The sequence below is a fragment of the Protopterus annectens genome, chromosome 1.part0 (assembly GCF_019279795.1).
Source record: "Protopterus annectens isolate FY-2018-M chromosome 1.part0, PAN1.0, whole genome shotgun sequence".
Lineage (NCBI taxonomy): Eukaryota > Metazoa > Chordata > Ceratodontiformes > Protopteridae > Protopterus > Protopterus annectens.
The window spans coordinates 1,939,789,331-1,939,813,000 of NC_056725.1; the positions used below are offsets into that span (position 1 = coordinate 1,939,789,331).

At 41.8% G+C, this 23,670-nt stretch overlaps 1 protein-coding gene across 2 annotated transcripts in view; it reads right to left on the minus strand.

The window, feature by feature from the left end:
• Window positions 1–23,670, minus strand: part of PXDN (peroxidasin) — a 2,220,827-nt gene that overhangs the window by 60,312 nt on the left and 2,136,845 nt on the right. For both annotated transcript variants that reach the window (XM_044070259.1, XM_044070249.1), the window contains one exon: window positions 9,569–9,682. In XM_044070259.1, the coding sequence (XP_043926194.1) occupies window positions 9,569–9,682 (114 nt within the window). The remainder of the gene's footprint in view (window positions 1–9,568; window positions 9,683–23,670) is intronic.

Genomic DNA, 23,670 nt, shown 5'->3' on the forward strand with positions numbered 1-23,670 from the left:
AGTCTAAGATGACTTCCCTGCTTTGTTTAGCAGAAGGATATCGGTGTCAAGCAGGAATGGAAATCAAACGAGAAGTAGATAAAAATCAGGCAGCAACTGAATGTGCCAAAAAACAAAAGAAAGAATATAAGGTGAAGGATCAGATGAGAAGGCAAGAAATGTGGAAAATGTATAAATATATTTGGAAGTACGGAAAAACTCTTGGAACAACCTCATGTCAATCAGGATGTAATGCAGGAATGGTTAAGGAGAGGTGAATTTATATCAAAAGACAAAAGGTTAATACTGGCCCAGGACAGTGGACTACCTACAGTTGGTTTAGAAAGTCCAGTGAAGATGTGGGGGGAAAAAGACAAATGGAGATTTTATTAACCACAACTGGAAACAGTCGCACATCTTGATACACCAATGACAGAAGGACTGTATACTGAAAGGCATAATAATGTGTCAAGACTGTTGCACTGGGGATTGTGCAAACATTACAATACTGAAATAGCTGAGAAGACTGGAAACACAAGCCACAAAGCATTATAGAAAATTATACAGTTTATATCACATGGGATCGCCAATTACCAACAGTTCAAAAAACAGATGTGATAAAACCAGATATGGTGGTCCAGGAAAAGACAAAAGTAGCACTGATGATTGAAATTGCTACTCCCAGTGACTACACCGTGTTACGTACAGAGAGACATAAAGTTATAAAATACCAGGATTTACAGGCAGAAATGAGGGCATTATGGAAGAAGGATACCCAGACAGTTCCAACAGTAGTTGGAGCAACGGGTCTTATAAAAAAGAATTTACAGTCATACTTGAATATGTTACCAATACATGTAACTCTGTATGAATTGCAGAAGGAGTCATTTCTGGGCACACTGTGGGTGCTGTGAAGAGCACTTCTGGCTAACATCAAAGACTGAAATAATACTAATTTCATAAACTTTAATCATACTTTGACTTAAGAATGGTGTCCATTTCTGTCATGGTATTAGAAACCCAAAAGACTTTGAGAAATTAAACCAAGTCAAGCATTCATCTGCTTCTCAAACATCAACTAGAACACTTTTTTGCAGCTGCAGCTGGGATACTACAGGCAATGATGCCATGCTACCTACCAGCAGGAGTTCAATACTCCCCCCTCCAGAAAAACAATCCCATACCCTCTACAGAAACATTTTCCGTAGGTGTATTTTATGTACAAGGCACCTACTCAAGTTCTTCTTTTTCTGGAACTGCAGAGTGCGACAGAATATGAAGGCTACCATAAGTATATTAGTCCAGAAATGCAATGAGTTTACACCACAAGAAATTATGTCTGTATCCAACCCTGCCATGTTACCAGTCTGAGCAGCCTCCTGTGACAGCCTACATGATTAGATTCCCAGTCTGCTTGTGCTACGAACAGAACATGTTGTACATGTGAACTATGATTGGTGGAGGAAAAAGAAGCACCACAATATAAACTACCCACTTCCCTATACCTGCATCCCTTACTCAGTGGTCCATTAGCTAGCCAGTTATGTCAAAGGCAAGAAACAAACCAAATAAATGAAAAAATTGGCAGGAAGGGTCCCAAGGAACACCAAACACAAAAATGTTGAATGAAAGCAAACTTTAATGCTGAATAAATCCAATAAATCCAATAAAATTGATGTATAAATCCAGTAAAATTGATGTATGTGAGCGCTTTCATTAAAACAATGTTAACTTCATCAGACCCATAAGCGCTTTCGTTAAAACAATGTTAACTTCATCAGACCCATCAGGGTCTGATGAATTTAACATTGTTTTAATGAAAGCGCTCATATACATCAATTTTACTGGATTTATACATCGATTTTATTGGTTTTATTGGATTTATTCAGCATTAAAGTTTGCTTTCATTCAACATTTTTGTTTGGTGTTCCTTGGGACCCTCCCTGCCAGTTTTTTCATTTATCTTGCCCGTTATGTACTCAATACCTACACGTGTACATGCCTGCACAGTGACATTACCCTGGAACATGGTGACAAAGCAGTTACATGTCCACCTCCAGCACACATGAGCCCCACAGAAAACCTCACTATTCACATATCAAGAACATCACAGACAGGCCGGCAAGTAGCAGGAACATATCAGCAAAGCATAGTGACAATACTTCCCAGCATCACAAAATCCAGACAGAGAAGGCCCTCCAGTACCCCACCATGAGCCACAGTGACGCCTGACAGAGAGACCTGTAAGTGTATATAGCACATCTGTAAAGGATGCTGCCAACAACTATCCCCCCCCCCAAAAAAATATATAAAGTACTTAACAAGTTGAGGCACTGCTGCCTAACTTCTGCTTCCTACTAATGGAGACCATCAATTTGATGACATTACAGGTCATCTATGCTGATAATGCCTGTGGACCTGGCTTCAACCTTACAGAATGGCCTATGATACGACTCAAACGTCTGCGCCCTAGTAGACGTTTGAGTCATATCATAGGTCCCACTACACAAAGGTGGAGCCTCTACGGACCCTGGAAACTATCGCCCCATAAGCCTGACTAGCTTAGTCTGCAAGGCTATGGAGAGGATCATCGTGGAGCTCATAAACAAAGACATTGGGGACCTACAAACACTAGATCCTACCCAGTTCGGCTTTGTCAAGGGCAGATTCTGCCTTTTGAACCTGGTTGACTTCTTCGAAACAGTCACCAAAGCCATAGATGAAGGGAAGGTAGTCCACACAGCTTATCTGGACCTTGCAAAGGCATTTGACACAATACCCCACTCGGGCATCATAGATAAGCTATCCAGCTTAAATATAAACCCCTATGTCACAAGATGGGTCGCAAACTGGCTCAAAGACAGAACCCACAGAGTGAGAGTTGCTGGAGCCATGTCAGACTCGAAACCGGTCACAAGTGGCGTCTCACAGGGTTCTGTCCTGGGACCACTCTTGTTCAGTATATACTTTTCCGAGGTACAAGCAAACGTGGGAGGACTATGGCTCACCAAGTTCGCAGACGACTGCAAACTGGGCGCCATAATCAACTCACCAACTGACACAAACATCCTTCAAAAAGGTCTCACAGAGACAGATAACTGGTGCCAGCGCCATGGTTTAAAGCTAAATGCCAAAAAATGTATAGTCATATCCTTTGGCAAAAACAATGTGCCCACAAATTACCACATAGGCGGAAACCCATTAAGTACACAGAAAGTTATTAGGGACCTGGGGACCCAAGTTGATAGCAATCTCTCCTTTGAAAACCACATTGCCAAAGTGGTTAGAAAGACCTTCTACATAGCCCACCTCATCACGAAGGGATTCACATCTAGATCAAGAGAGGTAATCGTGCCCCTTTATTCATCCCTCATCAGGCCCATCATAGAATACAATGCCCCTTTTGGGATGTACCTTACCCGACACCTGCAGCAATTAGAAAGACCCCAAAAGTATCTCACCAAGAGAATCAAGGGTCTCAAACAGATGCCATATGCTGCTCGGTTAAAAAAACTCCAGCTCTACTCAGTTGCATACCGCCTACTTCGAGGCGATCTATGCCTGACATACAAAGCTATGTCAAATCCAGACTTAATAGACATGCTCCACCTCAGTAAATCTAAATCCCTTGAACCTCAGCACAGAAATAAATAGAACTTGCTGGAGGGACAGGTTCATAACACAGAGGCTCCCTTCACTCTGGAATAGAATTCCAGTTCATGTGAGGCAGAGCACCTCACTGAATCTCTTCAAGAAGAATCTCGATAGGTGGATGGGGGATCATCGGTTTGTCCCAGGGATTACTCCTGTGTCACTATTAGACAGAGGCACAGTAAACTAAACCTTAAAAAGGGCACAGTATACTCAAATCAAGGGGTGGCGTAAGCCATACAGAATCGGGCTAGGCTTATAATTGCCCCAGGGCAGATAGCCTAGTATAAACCTATGAACCTATGAACAGTCCATCACTACACATTTGCTTGACACACACACACACACACACACACACACACACACACACACACACACACACACACACACACACACACACACACACACATACACACACACACTCACTCACTGACCAGCACAGATCTGCTACAAACCTAGCTAGTGCTCCACAAACAACCTGTGTTCTCTAATCATTCTGCATTAAAGAGTTAGACAATTCAAACACATTCATGATGTGTGGGTTCATTTGCCTATGTAGTACTCATCTAGCTGTAAAGCTGAAGAATTTGTGTGTACAGTGACATTTTGAAAGCTATCTAGCACATGGTTTTGCAGTAGGTCTACAAGCTGACAGAGGTCTCTAGAGTACAGATACAGCATCAGTTCTTTGGTAAGATGTATTCGTCAACCTATATAAAGGTGAACCTCTAAAGGCCAATCTGTTAGACCCATTACTCAGGTGTAGTAGGTGTTCTGCTACCTGTCATTAATACTGACATTGTGTGTACCTCAATGTTTTTAACTGTACATCTATCTGCTATGTGTATCTTACTGTACATGTACAACAGGGGACACATGTCTCCTTCACCTATACACTCTATATATGCCCTGTGGATTTACAGGCAACATGGCTGTCCACCACACATGGCCTATACATCTTATGCATATATCTAGTATCTAGCAGACAGGCTGGGCCCTGCAGAGTGTGTCTGTGTACACCACATGCATCTGCATAGGTTTATTACCTCTTTTTCCATAGCTGGTATCTAAATCACTGTTGTCTGTATGGACTGAGTAACTATGTTCTCTGATAACACTTGTAACTGGTTTTACAGGTGTCATAATGTACAAAGGACTGGGACGTAGGCAAAGGCTGGGTAACTTAACCCGTGCTAAGAATGAAATCTTACTGCTGGCACTCAGGACCCATGGGCAATACCTGTTGGAGAAGGAGGTCCTGCACAGCCTCTACATCAGCAGATGTAACAGTCACTCATCCATGACATCAGTGCCGTAGCTGGGTATAGTCTTGCTGTGGAGCAATGCTGTAGGTATGTCCCTGATATAATCAGCTGTGCTAAGATGAAATCATAATGGATAGTGGCTGAGAGATTAGCCACAGGAGTAGGTCCTCCAGGGAATATCACACTGATGGATGTGGTGGCGTTTCTCCATATAGCTGAAACATCTGATGTTCATAAGGGTCATTTGCATATATCCAATGTGCCTCTGTTACAGGAGGTTTGGGAGGTTCTAGCTTGGCTGGAATTTTCATTTATTTTTTCTGATTGGTTTTTCACTGTGACCTTCTAACTTTGTTTTAATTTGTTATTTGGGATATTTTCCAGTCACCCTAATGATAATGGACATCAGCTGGGTATAACAACCCTGTGTTTCTTATGCTTAGTCAAACACTCTGCTTATGCTATGCTAATGAGGTCATAACAATGCTGAAATATGCATTTCCATGGTTTGTGGAGTTTTGCTTTATTGGCCTGAAATTGTCCATTAAAACGATTTCAAATGTAAAAGTAATAGGCAATCAGAATTGCCATATAGCTGATACACCTGATGTTCATAAGGGTCATTTGCATATATCCCATGTGCTTCTGTTACAGGAGGTTTTGGGAGGTCACTCATTGGAAGTTCTAGTTTGGCTGGAGTTTTCATTTAGTTTTTGCTGATTGTTTTTTCAGTGTGACCTTCTAACTCTTCATTTTAATTTATAGTACAAGAATCTAGGCATAAGGAAGGTTCCACTTACAAAACAGTCCACATTTGTTCTACAATGTGAAGAATGGCATGATATATGCACGCTAGTGAGCTCCATCTAAAGGTTATTGCAGGGCCGTAATGGAGCTAAAGCGGCCACAGTTGTATTAGCTGTTACGGTTTTTACAGCTAGTAAAGTAATAGGAGCTATTCTTGATTTATGTTTTCACCATTAGGAATTAGTAACACGGTCAGAGGTACATCAGGCTCTCTCGGTATCTTTTAAGTTGTGAAGTAAAGTGGATGTGATGGGGCTACAGCTAGCTCGGGCTGCTATGGACGTAATATTTTAGGAACCCCATAGTAATTTTTTGGAACATGGGAGGTATGACTATTACAATGCTATCTGTTAAATGTGGAAATACCTCTCTCCTGTCAGTGGAAAGTTATGTTATTACCTGGGCCCACAAGATGGCATGAACATTATGCATCTTTAACAGAGGTGAGAGGTTAGGTTTTATACGTATTTTATCTAACTAATGAGACATAATAAGACAAGATAAGATAAAGACACCTCCTATGTTACGGTTTTGATAACTGTGCTTGACAGCAATGTAATCCTTGGTGAACTTAGTAATGGGAATTGTTACAAAGCCAGTACAGGGTCACAAAAATCACTTCAAATACAGACAATAGTAACAGAAAATGATCTAGGTATGTTACATGGGGATTTCTTCCTAAAATAAAAACCTAGAAGTATGTCTTTGAAGCTGGTAATCTTTGGTAAGTTACATTTTAATTTAACTGAATCAAACTATAAGGTCAGAACATAGTGATGACTCCTTGTTTAGAGAATTACAGTTCATTTGACTGTAATGGGATATGTTGAATAAAAATGCTGGGACGTTCAATGCAACCACTCAAAGCCGTAACTAGGGAGGGACAAATGGGCAACTAGCCTGGCCCTAACCTGAGAGTGGGCACAATCAGCAGGTGCTGATGATGATGATGAGGGAGTGCTCTGTCAGCTTCAAAAAAAGAATACTAATAATGCACTTGTGATCATGACTGAAGCACTAAAGCACTCTGTGTGTAGTGATTTAAATGTAGCAAGTTGCTTGTCATATCAGTAGCAAGCTGTTTGCTACAGTTTCAGAGGAGAAGTGCTTTTTTGGTTTTCAACTTGGAGAAGATTTTTTTTTTTTTTGCTCCCCAACAGTCAATTGAGGGGGCACCAGTTTGTGGATCTGCACAGGGCACCTAATGAGCTAGCTACAGTTCTCTGACCACTGGCTTACCAGCCACAGTGCAGAGGTGTACCACAGAGCCATAATGCATTTGATCTGTTATGCCGCTATATTATCTCTCTTTTAGATTAGCAGATAGATGAATTTTGATAAAATTTCAATATATGAGTAGGTGTTAAAGAGTATGTGTGATCAGAACTTCCAGACTGCTTACATTTTGAATGCTGATCCCAATATTGTAATGAAATTGGCAGACTAGAGTACTATTTTTAATTTCATTCCTTTAGAGTCGGGGTATATGGGGTACTGGGTTCTCCATTTTGGATGTACCTATGAAAGTCTTTGTCATCCGAATGTATGTACAGAGAAATACTATTATTTTTTTCATAAAAACTGGCTGTTCTAAATCTTGCATCAATTGAAAAGCATAAAATGCATAAAACGGAAAAAAATAAGATTACTGAGACTAAAAATGTTTTCAGTGGAAACTTTTGAAAGTGAAAGCAAACTTGCTCCTCAAATGTGCAAAGATCTGCAGTTTCTAGGAACACCATCTGTTTGACTTAACCCCTACCCCGGAGTTATAAGACTCTGAGAAGAGAATCCTTCATTTTTAAACAAAGCAGGAATGACTGTCATGGACTATTTTAAGTAGAAAGACTGCTATACAGTGAGCTTATTTATTTATGTATCTACTTATTTTGTTTGTTAGCCACAGTGGTGCACTGATCAATACTGACCATTTACAAGCAGAGCCAGAGTTAACAGCTTCAGAGAACAAAGTACAATAATATAGTACAATGAAAAGATTAACTGATTCTCTGGAAGTAGCATGTATGCCTCTTTGTAGGTGAAACAAGAGACAGAAGGAGCAAAAAGGGGAACTTTGCTGCCCCCAATGTTGTGCAAACTCAGTCATAACACTTGCTATTATTCACATATTCCGGGACTCATCTAAATGAAATCAACAATTCCCATTCCAACTGAACTTCCTCAGTGAAATCCAATGGCAGTTTTGGAAGATATGGAATAAGGAGGCAGTTTAAGTATACACAAATTCTAACAGGGCACCAGCTTATACATTTTGGGATTGGCATAATTATACATTGAAAGCATTTGCAAGTAAGACTTGGATAATGGGCACTGCTCTCTGAGAGGGCAGGGGCAGGCGCCTACTTTATTACATTTAAATTCATACTCCTACTTTTAAATGTCTACACATCTAGTCAGGTACACAAGTAAACCTTTAAAGTATTAAATAGTCTGTTATTTGTTTATATTTGTCTTTAATGTCACACATGACCCTTACATTGCCACTGTTAACAGACCTAATCAAAAATCCATTTCTTAGGTTGAATTTAGGCCCTTTTACTTCCATTAAGTACTCTAACACAAATAAATAGTGTTTAGTTAATAAGCATAAAAATTGTTTTACTACAACTTTTTCAGCAGCGGTAAGAAATGATCCTGTGGTTTGGTTCCATGCTACTGAACAACATTTATTAGAACTAGTGGGTTTATGTTTGCTAACAATATTTGATTTTTATTAACTGAAAATATACAAGTAATTTAAAGCAAGTAATTTATGAAAAAAATGAAATACAACACAAAGTGCATGACAGAAAATAAATACACTGAAAAAGCAAGACTTGAGCATTCAATAAAATAAAAAAAATTAAAAAAAAAAAAAAATATATATATATATATATATATATATATATATATAGGTAGCCATTTAAAATGCTGGGACTTGGATTGCTGAGTCCCGAAATGTGGAGGCATGACCGAAAATCCAAACATACATATGCTAAGTCTGAGACTGCATCTCTCTGAATATTCACTTTTCTATGAGGTATAGCAATCTTAGAGATGGCATATATAAGTTTGTATGGGGGGGGGGGGTGCAGGGGGCTTGACTTTTCAAGATCGCCAGTGACAAAACTGATATTTTCCACTTCATCTAATGCAGCAATTCCAGCTTTCAGTAAGATATATGCCACTTTTGGAAAGACAGAAATAATGATAATGGTCCGCATTCTTGCTACCGAAATTGTGATGTGCTGATCTAGTGAATAGAACCATATATATATATATATATATATATATATATATACACACACACACACACACATATATATATATATATATGTGTGTGTGTGTGTGTGTGTGTGTGTATATATATATATATATATATATATATATATGTGTGTGTGTGTGTATATATATATATATATATATATATATATATATATATATGTGTGTGTGTGTGTGTGTGTGTATATATATATATATATATATGTGTGTGTGTGTGTGTGTGTGTGTGTATATATATATATATATGTGTGTGTGTGTGTGTATATATATATATATATATATATATATATATATATATATATATGCTTAACACAAAACTCCATGTCAGCTTTATGGGAAGTAGCAATAGGTAAACCCTTCCCCAAACACAGCAATGTCTCCAAACTCTCTCATTACCATCCAACATCCATCCTTTCTACACTAGATAAAATCTTAAAAGAAATTAATTTACACCCAACTACCTGTGTCTAATTCCCTTATAAAAGGACCTATACTGTAGAAGTGATCATTATGATGAACATACACCTTTTTACAAACAAAAAAACACAAATATTACAAGTTCTTTTTTAGGATAAACTGCTTACTTTGCATTCACAGGTAGTACAGGAGTCTCTCTTCCACTGTTCATTATTTGAATACGTTTTACCCTTTTCATCAGTGCATACAGACTTGCTGAGACGTGTTTCCAGTTTCTTTATCTGAAAATGGAGACAGCACAATGAGTTTAATGGACAGAGAAATACAATTTTGCACAACCACCATGTTAAGATGTATATGTGTACACAAGCATACATAAATGAAAAATAAGTGCACGGAATATGAGTTTCAAAAGTCCCATTCACTAACATAAATCTGCAGTCTGTTCCACAAAGTATACATGTTCCTTCTGAAATTACTTAAACAATTAGATTCCTTAAGTATTACTGCCAGACCCTTGCAATGTGGAATCATCCTTTCTAAGGCAGTCCATTCTCCAGAAAGAATTACCCGTCTCTTAATTAATTCCTGTTTACAGCCCTTGAAGGTTATACTGAAATGCATCATCTCAACAAAAAAGTTGCTTTCTTCACACACCAACCATAATGTAAAATGATGTTTCTGTAGAATGTACAGAGAACTTGACAATCTCTATCCAAGTCTAATTCCCACAAGACAAACCTAGCAATTTCAGGTATGAATCACATAAACAATATATCTACTAGACTGTAAATACTGTAAATAACACAGCCACTGAAAAGTAACTAGTTTAAGTATCTGAATACTTAATGAAAATGTTGCTATATGCTGTACTGTAGGGTCAAAACTGATTCAGAGATTCATAGTTAAGTACTAGGCAAGCTGCCATTCTGGGCAATTTTAAGCTCAGCCAATTTCACTTTTGGTGTTTGAATTAACCTATCCTATTGGAGTTCAACTGGCCTTAACTGTCTCACTGTTAATAATTATATATTACCTCTATTGAGACACAAAGGCATTTTAAAGGCTTGCCAATTCACCTATTGCTGTATCGCTGGGACTTGGAAGGAAAACAGAGATACAGGAAACCCTAGAAAAGGTTTAGTTCTTTCTTTTTTCTAAAAATTATAACACCAATTAACGATATGACTGTTGGAGACCATACAGTGGCTGAGAACAGGTAACACAATGGCTCAGTGGTTAAAGTATCTGTCAAGGTTACTGGCTTTGTGATGTCTTTGTTGTCTTTTTTGACTTTGTGGGTTTTCTTTGGGTACCAACTCCCAAAAGATTTATTTTATTTTATTGTACATTTGTTAACCGGGAAAGTCCGACTGGATACATATCCATTTTCAGTGGAGGCCCGGGGAGAAAAGCTCCACGTTAAAAAAATTTAGTAACACTTAAAAGCAGGTTACAGAGAAATCTAGAAAATGAACAACAAACAGTGACAAATTCAAATTAAGGTTACATTTAGATAAGAAATAAAAAAAAAACATTGTTGGTGATGGAATAAATATACAGAGAAAACAATCACATAAGCGAGGTGTGTCTAAAAGAAAAAGGATTTTCAGTTAGAAAGTAAGGATGATGGTTAAGAGAAGGTAGTTAGGTAAGAAGGAGTTTATTTAGTATGGGCAGAATAATAAGTTATTTTCCTGATATTGAAAATTAGAGACATATAATGGAGTAAAGAAATATATAATATGAGGGTGTGGGAAGAAAAAAGATAAGGGTAATCACATTTGTGAGCTAAGTTTGGTTTAATAGTGTCTTGGTATTAGTATGGTATAAGATGTTGTCTGACTGGCTATTCTAACTATCCAGCCATGTTATTGTGCCATGGGTCATGGCTGAAAATGATCCAGAAAGGATTAGTTCATTTAACAGCCTGAGTACATTAAAAAATATTAGTGGAGTGCCCTGTTTTCAGTGGTTCACTGTGCTGTACATGATGCATGATAACAATTTTCAATGTACATAGCAAATATGAGATTGGCATCCCTCTGTACCTGCAACACTTGAAGTTTCTATCATTTCATTCATACTGGCCGCTTTTCCCATAACTCACTCTCTGTTATTTCCTTACAACCATATTCCTACATTATCCATAGCATGCTTCAGCAGAATATGAGTACTCCATTAAACTTATCATAAATAAAAATAAATAAGGAGTAGAAAAGCTGATCTCGTTAGACACCACTCCTTTCCAGAATGGTTGTATATGCAACCTGTCACTGCCACTGCATTTCAGACAGCTGCTCTTTAATACACCTCAGCAATTTTACATTTAGGTCCACACTGAATTTTCATTTCATAACAGTGAAATAAGTCTACACACTCAAATTATTTGCTCATACCAATAGAGGCTACATACAAACTGTATGCCCAAAAAAGAAGTTATGTACTCACCATAACATTCCATGTTTGTAGTCCATCTTGCCCTTCATTCTTACACATGGGTTCGGAGCCGGTCCTCGGCTCTGACTCGGCCTTTTTACAAGCTCAAAATCTTCTAGATGGCTTGTGGCTAGGTAGGTATCCCATGGTGCACCAGTACAATCCCCAGATTTTGTTTGCTGCTAACTAAAGAGAAATAATAATAAAACCATGCAGAAAGAACCCAATAATAAAAGGTTTCCACTTAATAATAATAACAATTTTTCTGTCTCCAGATCCTTCCAGGATGGGGGTAGGGGGTGGGTTCATAAGAATGAAGGGCGAGATGGACTACAAACGTGGAACGTTATGGTGAGTACATAACTTCTTTATGTTCTGTAGTCCTATCTTGCCTTCATTCTTACACATGTGACAGCATCTCTAGCACCTTATTCTTGGGTGGCTCAAGGAAAAATACTCCTGAGTACCATGGAACCAAAGGATGCTCTACCTCTGGAGGTCAAATCCAATTTGTAATGAGTAATAAATGTGTGAGGGGTAGCCCAAGTTGTTGCTGCACAGATATTATCAAGCGGGACCTTGGCTTGAAAGGCTGCAGAAGTAGATTGAGATCTCACAGAATGAGACTTAATTTTGAAAGGTAAAGGCTTAGCATCAGAAGAGTAAATGTAAGCTATACAGCTAGAGATCCAATTAGAGAGGGTCACTTTGGAAAATGGGAGACCTGATCTGGAGTCGGAGAAGGAAAGAAATAATTGGTCTGACTTCCTTAGTCTGGTGCAAATAAAAACGTAATTATCTACGAACATCCAACTGATGGAACCTGTATTCTGCTGCATTGGAATGATTAGGGAAGAACACCGGAAGCTCTATGAATTGATTCAAAGAGTTATGGGAACAAACCTTGGGGACAAAGGATGGATTAGTAAGATGAGATAGAGACTCTGTCTTTGTGAAAAATCAAATAAGGGGGTTTTACAGACAGTGCTTGTAACTCTGAAACCCATCTAGCAGATGTGATCGCCACCAGAAACAAAGTCTTCTAAGACAGAAATTTCAAAAGAGACGAATGAGCTGGGTCAAAGGGTGGAGACGTTAATTTGGATAGAATGAAGTTCAAATCCCATGAAGCAACCGGTTCCCGAAGGGGAGGTCTTAAAGTGGCCCCTTTAAGGAAGGTCTTGCACAACCTATGTGACATCAGACTAGAATCTTGTAGACCTAGATGAAAATTAGAAATCGCTGCCAATTGAACCCCGACTGTGGCAGCCGCAGATCCCTGGTGGAAATGTTCAGACAAGAATTCCAAAACCACCAAAATAGAAGCAGTATAAGGGTCAACATCCCTTTTCTCAGCCCAGATAGAGAACCTCCTCCATTTACTGGAATATAATTTCCTAGTGGAGGGTTTATGAGAAGATGTAAGGATATGAGTCATGGAGGGTGAGGAATCGTGAAGCCTGACTAGGGATGGAACTGGAGCAGCCAAGCTGTCAAATTGAGGGTGTGTAGGCTGGAGTGAAGCGAGCCTGACATGTGCGTCAAGAGATCTGGCACTGGGTCCAGAGTCCATGGATCATCTAATAGGTGAGGCCCGAGAAAGGGGAACCAAACTTGCCGAGGCCAGTAAGGAGTAATGCGGATCAGTTTGCTTCCCAGCTGTTTCGCTTTCTGAATCACCTTGGATATGAGTGGAAAGGGAGGGAAAGCATAAAAGAGACCCAGAGGCCAATCGTGAACAAGTGCGTCTCTCTGTGACTCCCTCGGAGGGAGGATGAGGGAGACATAGCTACTGCATCTGGCATTTGATTGGGCTGGCAAAGAGATCACAGTAAGGCTGTTCCTATCTGCGGAAAATCTGCTCCGCTATTTGCTTCTTCAGAGACCACTCGTGAGGCATCAAAATTGCCCAGCTGAGTTTGTCGGCTATCACGTTAGTTGTCCCCGGGATGTGTGTCACCACCAGGAAGCGCTGGGAAGATATCGCCCATTTCCAAACCTGAATGGCCTCTCGACAGAGTGGGTATGATCTGGTTCCACCTTGTTTGTTGAGATACCATACTACCAACATGTTGTCTGACTGTATTGCAATGGTCCCAAGAGGAAGAAGGTTGTGAAGTGCTTGCAACCCCAGGAGCACCACCCTCATCTATAGAACATTGATATGCAGGTGAGCCTCATGATCTTGCCATATGCCTTGGACAGTCCTGCCTAGATAATGCCCACCCACCCTATTTGTGAGGCATCTATGGTCACAGTGGCAATGGGTTGGCGAGGGACAAATGGAGTGCCCGTGGTTAACTGATTGGGTTGAATCCACCAATTGAGCTCCTTCTTGCAAGAATCTGTTAACAGAATGTGGTGAGTTAAGGGCAGTTGTTGGAAGGACCACTGGGATGACAGGAGCCAGTGAAGAATCTGTATGTGTAGTCTGGCTAGTGGCACTAGTAGTATAGTAGAAGCCATGGTCCCTAGAAGCTTCAGAACAGTATTGGCCCTGACTTTTCGGAGAGGGAGAAGACAATGAATTTGAAGCACAAGATTCTGTGCCCTTTCTACTGGAAGGCGAGCCAACATGGCTACTGTGTCTATTTCTGTGCCTATAAAAGTCACAAATTGAGAGAGCAATAAGGCAGACTTTTCCCAATTTATAGTAATCCCCAACTGGGCACAAAGATGAATAGTAGCGTCCCTGGTCTGAAGAAGTAGATGCCTGGTGGGGGCGGTCAGGAGCCGGTCGTCCAGATACGGAAACACCTGGAATCCTCAATGTCTCAGGTGAGCTGTCACTACTGCCATACACTTGGTGAACACCCTGGGGGCTGTGTTGAGACCAAAGGGCAGAGCACGAAACTGGTAGTGACTGACTCCCAGCCAGAAGCATAGATGACTCCTCGATGCCCTGTCCATTTTTATGTGGTAGTAAGCATCTTGGAGGTCCAAGTGTCTTTCCCTAGTAACGGGAGTACAGACTGCAGTATCACTATCTGGAACTTGTCCTTCTTTACGGATTTGTTTAATTTGCTGAGGTCCAAGATGGGCCTCCAGTCCCCTATACATTTTGGCACTAAAAAGAATCTGGAGTAAATTCCGAATCCTACTTGGACTGCGGGGACGGTTTGGATGACTCTTTTTGCCAGCAACTTGTTGACTTCCACAGTTGCTTGATTCCTGTGATTGGGTGGAACATCCGGGCTCTTCTTGGGGACATGAGGTGGCAGAGAAAAGGGTATGGAATAACCTCTGGTGATAATTCTTTTACCCATCCGTCTCGAGTGATACTTAGCCAGGCTTCTGGATACAAAAAATGCGACCTCTGACAGGCTCCATATGTTTTTCAGGTACCATTGAAGTTTCCTCATATGCAGCTTTGCACATGGGATTAGTAGGATGCAAGATGCCATGAATCCCAGAGCCTGCAGGATTTTCCTTGCAGTCAGCCTGGTGAAATATGCTAGAGTTCTGAAGTATTGAGTTAGTTGCCCCTGCTTCTCTGGCGTGAGGTAGGCCATCTGGGTGTTTGTGTCCAAGTTGGCACTCAGGAAAATTATTTTCTGAGAGGGTTGTAGCCTTGATTTCTTTTTGTTGACTGTGTATCCCAGAGAATTCAACAACATTATTACAAAAGCCAGATGTTTCAGAAGTATGTGCTTGCTGTCCGCTTGGATCAGGCAGTCGTCCAAATATGGGTATATTTGTATCCCTTGAAGTCTGCAGTAGGCAATTACTGATGCCAGGCATTTCGTGAATACTCTGGGCGCAGTAGATAAGCCAAAGGGCAATGCAGAGAATTGATAATGGGTTGAACCTGCAAGAAATCTGAGGTATCTTCTGCAATTTTGTCTGATTGGGACATGCAGGTATGCCTCCTTGAGGTCCAATGTTACCAGCCAGGACTCCTTGCCCAGCATGGGAAGAAGCTGCTGTAATGTGAGCATCTTGAATTTTGGTACGAGTAAAAATGTGTTTAGGATGGATAGGTCCAAAATAGGTCTCCAATCTTTTCCCTTCCTTAGTACCAGGAATAGTCTGGAATAAAAATCTTGACCTTGTTCGCGAGTAGGTACCTCTTGAATAGCTTTCATGTCCATGAGATCTGAAATTTGTCTTTGTGCCTCTGCCCTTTGATTGTGTGGCAGGTTTGGCATGCCTCTCATTTTTGGAAGGGTGTGAAAATGGAATCTGTAGCCTCTGTTTATAATGTCCAGGATCCATTTGTCTTTTGTGACAATATGCCAATTTTTTGAAAATAATGCCAGTTTTCCGCCTAAGGGTGCTGCCATTTGAGCCTTGCTTGGCATGCAAAGGGGAAAGTCATTGGGCTTGCTTTCTGAATGGCTGCGAACTATCCTCACGACCTCTTTGTGTAGGAGCTTGCCATTGTCTGCCTCTAAGCGATCCTTGAGATTGCCCTCTGCCCCTCGGGCGCCTGTATCTACCTCTTTGGGGTCTGTCCGTGGCTGGAAAGGACCAATTTTTGGAAGGCCAATTTCTACTGAAACGTGGAGGTTGTACCTGTAGAAAATCTTTCACTGTTTGCATTGATTTAGCCTTTTCCTCCATTTTCTTTAATACCTCCTCAGCTTTAACACCAAATAATACATCCTTTTGAAGAGGGGCATCTAGTAATTTAGCTTTGACATGATCTGGTAAGGTTTGTTCCTTGAGCCAGGCATGTCTACGTATCACTGATCCTGTAACAGCAGCTCTACATGAGGCCTCTAGAGCATCAAAACCACATTGCAAGGTATGTTTACCCACTTGTTCTGCACTATGCATCAAATCCTGCAACTCCTTCAAGTCTGGTTGTTCAGGTTGTGACATTTTACTTTTCAACTGTGATAACAGAAACTGTTGGTACTTTAGCATATGAAACTGGCAGTTTAATGCCCTCATGGTTAAGGTGGCCGAGGTGTATACCTTTTTTCCCCACCTTTCTAAGGATCTGGAATCTCTCTCGGAAGGTAATGGGTTTTTAGCAGTGGAGGCCTTAATTCCCTTGGGGCCCTGTGAGATAGTTTCTGGGTCAGCCGCATGGCTTTTGTATAAAAATTGGTGTGAGTCAGGAACCCGGTAGTACCTGTCAGGCTTGACTGGGGCTGGAGGTAAAGAATCCGGGTTAAGGCAGGGCTCCGAGTACACATCATCTAGTATGTCTAAGACAGGAGGTATAGCCAGAGGCCTGTGCTGGGTTAGCAAGAGAAAATCCCTAGGCCTTTTCTTGGAATCTGAGTACTCTTGGCCTTCCCAGTGGAAGTGTTCCCTTAAGGTATGCAAGGTTTCCCCAAATGAGTAATCCTCTGGGGGGGAGACAGAGGGAATGGACTCCTCAGCATCAGAATCTTCAAAAGGGGAGTAAGAATGTTCCTGTTCATCAGAGTGCTCTGAAATAATGGAGGCCTGGTCAGAGGAGGGGGATTTTTCCTCCACTCTGGGCCTTTTGTCCGGGGGGGGGTTGAGAACCCCTGATAAGAGTAATCAAATCCTCAGCCATTTTAAGCATCTGTTTTTTAGGCATGGGGCCTGGAGAAGGGCCCTGTGGAGCTTGTCTCTTAGAATGCACGGCTGCTTTAGACTTAGTGAAAGCCTTGATAGAAAAAGAAGAGGAAGGTCTGAAGACACCTTGAGAGGAGGCAGACCTGTCTACATTTTGAGATTCACCACCAAAAGTGGCTTCGGTATCTGTAGTCGGGGTGTGGGCCGAGGAGCCTGCGGCCTCGGGCACAGAAGACACCGCCAATGAAGTGTCGTTGGTAGGCAGGGGCTGCGTAGGTACCTCACTGAGAACCGGACCACCTGTAGTCGGGCTTTGGCGTGGTGTCGGTAGAGGCCGTGGACCTCGTGTGTCGGTCCTTATCTTTGCGTTTTTTAGACAAAACTGGAGTCGGAGTAAAAATGTTCCTGTTCATCAGAGTGCTCTGAAATAATGGAGGCCTGGTCAGAGGAGGGGGATTTTTCCTCCACTCTGGGCCTTTTGTCCGGGGGGGGGTTGAGAACCCCTGATAAGAGTAATCAAATCCTCAGCCATTTTAAGCATCTGTTTTTTAGGCATGGGGCCTGGAGAAGGGCCCTGTGGAGCTTTTCTCTTAGAATGCACGGCTGCTTTAGACTTAGTGAAAGCCTTGATAGAAAAAGAAGAGGAAGGTCTGAAGACACCTTGAGAGGAGGCAGACCTGTCTACATTTTGAGATTCACCACCAAAAGTGGCTTTGGTATCTGTAGTCAGGGTGTGGGCCGAGGAGCCTGCGGCCTTGGGCACAGAAGACTCCGCCAATGAAGTGTCGTCGGTAGGCAGGGGCTGCGTAGGTACCTCACTGAGAACCGGACCACCTGTAGTCGGCTTTGGCGTGGTGTCGGTAGAGGCCGTGGACCTCGTGTGTCGGTCCTTATCTTTGCGTTTTTTAGACAAAACTGGAGTCGGAGTATCCGACGACATAATATAGTTAAATTTTCTGCCAAAATAGTGCTGGGCGAACTCTACCCGACGCTTAATGGTGCGTTTGTTGAATGTAGCACAAAAACAACAGGCCGAGACGTCGTGGTCTGGGCCTAAGCAAGGAATGCAGAGGGAATGAAAATCCTTATGCGGTATTTGCTTCCCACAAGAAATACAATTATTAACTTTGTCTGACATCGGTCTGAGGCAAGAAAAGTTTCCCCAACGGGGTACTTAGCTTTCAATAAGACTTCGGTTGCAAAATTTTTGTAATTTCAGGAGCTGGCCGACTGGCACTTGCGAACTGCTTCTGCTTCGGGCACCGCGCGGCAAGAAAGACTGAAGAAAATGGCGTCGGCTGGTTCTTTTATACCCCTGGCGCACAGACGTCAGGGAAGAAGCGACGACAACCGACGCCGGACCTAGACTTTGGAATTCGGCCGACCGAGGACCCGCCTGACGGCAGGAGAACCCCATCTGTTATGACTACAGCTGTATGCACAATGAACATCTGAGCAGACACCTTCTCAGGGACTCCCTCACTGGATGTACCTTGTAGAGTCTCTACTAACTCCTTGAGGAGATCTCTCTGAAGCCTCGTAAAGTGTGTTAGGTAGTTCAGCGATCTAAGAGTAAATGCCGCTGATGCAAAGATATGCTTCTCGTATCTGTCCATCATTCGAGATTCTTTATTTGGTGGATGGACAGAAGAAGAAGTCTCTGCTATCTCCTTCTTTGTGGCCGCTGCCACCACCATGGCATGTACAGGAACACCCTTTGTCAAAAATTCCTTCTCCTTGGGAGCTGACAGCAATTTATTTGGTGTCCTGGGGACTGACTCCACGGCATCAGGAGTATCCCACACCTTCTGACCAATGAGCTCTAACAGTTCGTCGAAGGGTGGAGACACCCCAGAGGCTGAAGGTTGAGACCTGAAAGACTTCAGGTGCACCAACTCCTCATCAGAAGGGGTGACAGAGGGCCAGCCGCACCTCTGCTTAAGGATCTCCAAGATGTCTACAAAGGAGACATCATCCGAGGATGACTTGGGGGACCCTTCTGACTCCTCAAGGTCAGTGTTAGAGGTAAGAGACTCGTCCTGGGAGTCTACATACTTCCTCTTGCATGTCCTCTTCCGTGGGGGCTCCTCAGAAGGATATACCGGGGAGGTCTCGGAAGAATGGGAGCCACCAGCCAGGGGCTCCTGAGGCTGTGGGTCTCTGCTGTCCAGAGAGGGAGAAGGTGCTGAGAGAGAAGTAGGTGCCGAGGGGGAAGAGTGTCGGTACCCGTGGTAGGAGCTGATGATCAGGACAGCAAGCTCCTCATCATCTCGAATGCCGACCTCACTGGCTCCAAAGACCTTCCTGGCTCCGAGGAGACAGAGGATGCCATCGGCTCCAGAGCCATCAACTCCGAGATAAATGTAGGGTCCAAGCTCACCCTAGCCGACGCACCAAGAGGAAGGCTCGGAACCGAAGATGTTCGGTTCCAGGCATCCCTGTCGGGGCCGACAGGAGAACTTACACTCCTAGACACCACGGATGGCACCAAAGGTGTCGGAGCGGAACTCGGCTCCGAAACAACCTCGGGGGAGCTGGAACCGAGGGTTACACCAGTGGTACCGAGCACTCCGGCTCCGAAAGTCCAGCACGGCTCGGAGGAGGAATCACAGAAGGGTTAACAGACTCAAGAGGCCCCGGAACTGACTGGGTCGGAGCCAACAACATTTTAGGCAAGGCAGATGACTTCAGGAGTCTCAGCACTACTCTCTGCACATCTTCTTCCGATAAGCTCCTGGAAGATCTGGAAGACAGTGTGAGAGATTGGGATCTCTGTCGTATGGGTGACCTTAATGTAGAGGAGACTGGTAAGGGATCCGTAGACTGGCTCCTATGTCTGCTATCAGTAGTCAGCTCCAAACTGCCTGGTGCCAACACTGTAGCCATAGTAGTAGTAGTACCCTCGATTGGCTCAGAACCCAGTGGAGCCGAGGAGGCAGCAGATTTGTCAGTTTTAGAAATTTTGAGAGGCGGCTCTGATGCACTAGCAGGTGCTGGGGAATGCCTCTTAGAAGATTTAGATTTTTCCTTTTTAGATCCATGTGGCTTAGAAGAGGAGGAATAGCTAGCCAGATCTTCCTCAAAGGAGGGCTTAACGAGGCCTTTTAATATAAGTTTATTCTTTCTCTCCTGCAACACCCTGGCACTAAATGAATGACAAAATAGGTATGTTTCCTGTAAATGGATGGCCCCAAGACAGTATACACAGTTACTGTGGCCATCCGTTATAGACATCTTCTGTGAACATTTCACACACTTTTTAAAGCCAGAGGGCTTATGATCCTTAACCTCCTTAGACATCTCACAGAAGATTAAGCTAATCAGACACACAGAGAGAGGATAGAGAGAGTGGGAGGACTAGGTCCTCTAACTTAAACAGGCCTAGCCCTTAAAGTACTAGCAGATACACAACCACGAGGACTAGGTCCTCTAACTTAAATGGGCCTAGCCCTGGTTAGAGAAAGAAGGGAGAAAACCTAGGTCCTCTAACTAAAACGGACCTAGAAGAAGAAAAGGTTTAGAAAGACAATTTTAACAGTCTCGCACACACACACCGGAGAAAAAAGGCAATCTTTAATAAGTCAGAGAAAGAGAATGAAGGTCAAAAACCCCGTTCTAACTGCAAATACAACTATGCGGAGGGCTCTGCAAGCAAAAGCTATTTATTTTATGCTAAGAACACAGCTCACAGAGAAAGCTTATCTAAATTTTACAAACTACTGCACCCACAGTCTAAACTATGCGCAAAAGTGCCTACAACCCACGGCCGGCCTTAGGCATAGGCGAACTAGGTGACCGCCTAGGGCGCCGTACAGGCTGGCCTTGTAAAGGGCACCTTATGTAGTTATTTATTTATTTTAATTAATAAAGTTTGCACTCTTCTCTTGGCGCTGGAAGTTGGAACCAGAGGGCGGAGGGCGGGGGAGGGGACGCGAGTACCCTCCCACTTACAGCTGAGGTTTGGCTAGGAGGCTATAAAAATAAAAAAATTAAAAAAAAAAAAACTTTAGTTGACGATGCAAGAGTCTTCTCCTTTAAGGAGAAACTTTCGTGCGTCATGACGCCAATGTAAACTAAATACGTTCTGCAGTTCAAGCGACGTGCACGTGATACACACACAACATTGTGTTCCTTATAATGGGTACGTTATGTTTTATTATTTTATGGTATTAGCACGGTGTTTGTATGACTGAACTTAAGGTAGCTGTTAATGAAAATAGTGAAGAGAATTTTTTGTAGGCACCAACTACTGGTGTCTTCAGGTTTTTAACTCGTGCACAGGTTATGGTTTCGAATTTTGAAAGCTGACTGCGAATGTCTTTGCATCCACAAGCAGAAAAAATGCACTATAACTGGAACTGGTGCATGTAATGCTGTTGGCAGTTTTCCTTCTGTACAGAAGATTGGTTGCTTTCAAAACAACTCCCGGCTGTACAGTGTTCCGATCTTACTGTCTACTTTGCATGCCCTGTGCTCGGGTCATGGGTCATATATTTACATGTTTTGTGGCCATAATCACGACGCGTGAATTCTATGTATACATATGGAGATTATTTTGAATAGCGATCAAGTTTTTCCATTCTGAAAACAGTTAACACCTTTGTAGACTTTAACTTTTTTGGAATTAGAGTTCTGACTATGGGAATGAATGAATGTATTGCTCACCAGTGGCGTCTCCACTGGTAAGAGCCAGTGCTGTCTCAAGTGTCCCTTGTCCTGTTCCGTTATTGTGCTATTTTTTTTCTAGGAATACATGTGCAAAGACTTGTACAACAACAAACAGAATTTTTTTGGGGGGTGGGGGAGTGGAATGTTCTGCTGTCCCAAAGTGTCATTATGTTTGTTTTGTTGGTGGGAATATACAGTAGTTAATAAATATAAATGTAATAGTTTTCCTGAATGATCAAAGCTGTTTACCAAGAAATGCTCATCATGCATGTGGCTTACTACCAGTTTGACAACACCTGATATTTCCTGTACAAGAGATTGAGTTAAAAAAGTGAGGTTGTTAGGGTAAAAACCTGACTGGAATGCAAAAAGCTGTTATACATTAATGCATGCACAGAAATGGGTCTTACTAATTAGTTACAATAGGGCTCAGAAGTTGGAACTATATCACTTTAATGTCTTTATAACTTGTACTGTGGAACAGATGGAAGGAGAAGCCTATCTGCAGATTACAAAATGATATACAGCACTATTAGTCTGCAATTTAGGATGGAAAACATAAGGAAGAATATAACAGGATTGGATAAATTTGTAATTGTGCTAATTAGTGGTTCCTTTTTCAGATGAGGATGAGCAGAAAAGTTCTAATGCTATAAAACTAAGTAGAAGGTGAATCCAAAAGTGTGATGCATGACTGCTTACAAGATAACTTAAAGAAAGGTATGATGTGGACAATATTCAGTAGTCATGAACTTGTCTTGCTGTTGAATTGGTAGTATAATATATGGAACATGGGTACGTTGAATGCGTATCTCATACGTTAGTACTAAGCTTAATGCCCTTATGAGCCATTTTAAGCTTAGCCAATTATCCCTTGTGGGACTCAAACCCTGCAGCTTGGGTTTGTAAGGCAAACACTTTAATCATTAGGCCACCTTCCCAACTCATCCATTGGATGCTAACAGAAATAGACCCATGACAGAAAGTAAATAAGATGGCGCATTTCTGAAATACTAGTAGTAATCAATTTCCAGTGAGTCATCCAAGTGTCCTGTAGTTAATTGCCCCTTATGTCAGCCACTGGGACTTTAAAGATATTGGCATAATACCAACAAATGAGCTCCACCCTGTATGTGAGTATTTACTGGCTGTCTTTCAGGACACTTGTGTTTTGTTTTTGGTTGATTCATTTTAGAGAGAGACTTACCAGAGATGTGAAACACTTTGACAGAAGGTCTGCCAAGTAGGTAGGTAGGCACAATAGTTACCAAAGACACAATTCTTTTCCTCAAAAAAGATGGTATTAAATTCTGGAATTTCAGCTTCTTACTTAATGGAAGATTACATTTTATGGAAGCTGGCATTTTAGGCCAAACATTTTTTTTAACTTGTAAAGCTTTCAGTTTGTTTACTTTAGTATTTTTTTATTTATTTTGATTTTTAATTAGAGGCTCTAAAATATTGGAATTGTGGGAATGACATGACGTTACACATGACAGTCATGGGTATTCCTGGTATTTCATAAAGCAAAATTTTCAATTAAAGACAATGATTTATGTATATTAACAGTTACTTGCCACATCCTATTCAAATAGGAGTGAACACAGTTTGTGTGATTTCAGTGTTCCATTTAGCTTCTATGGTATAAATCCTTTTCCGTAAGAAG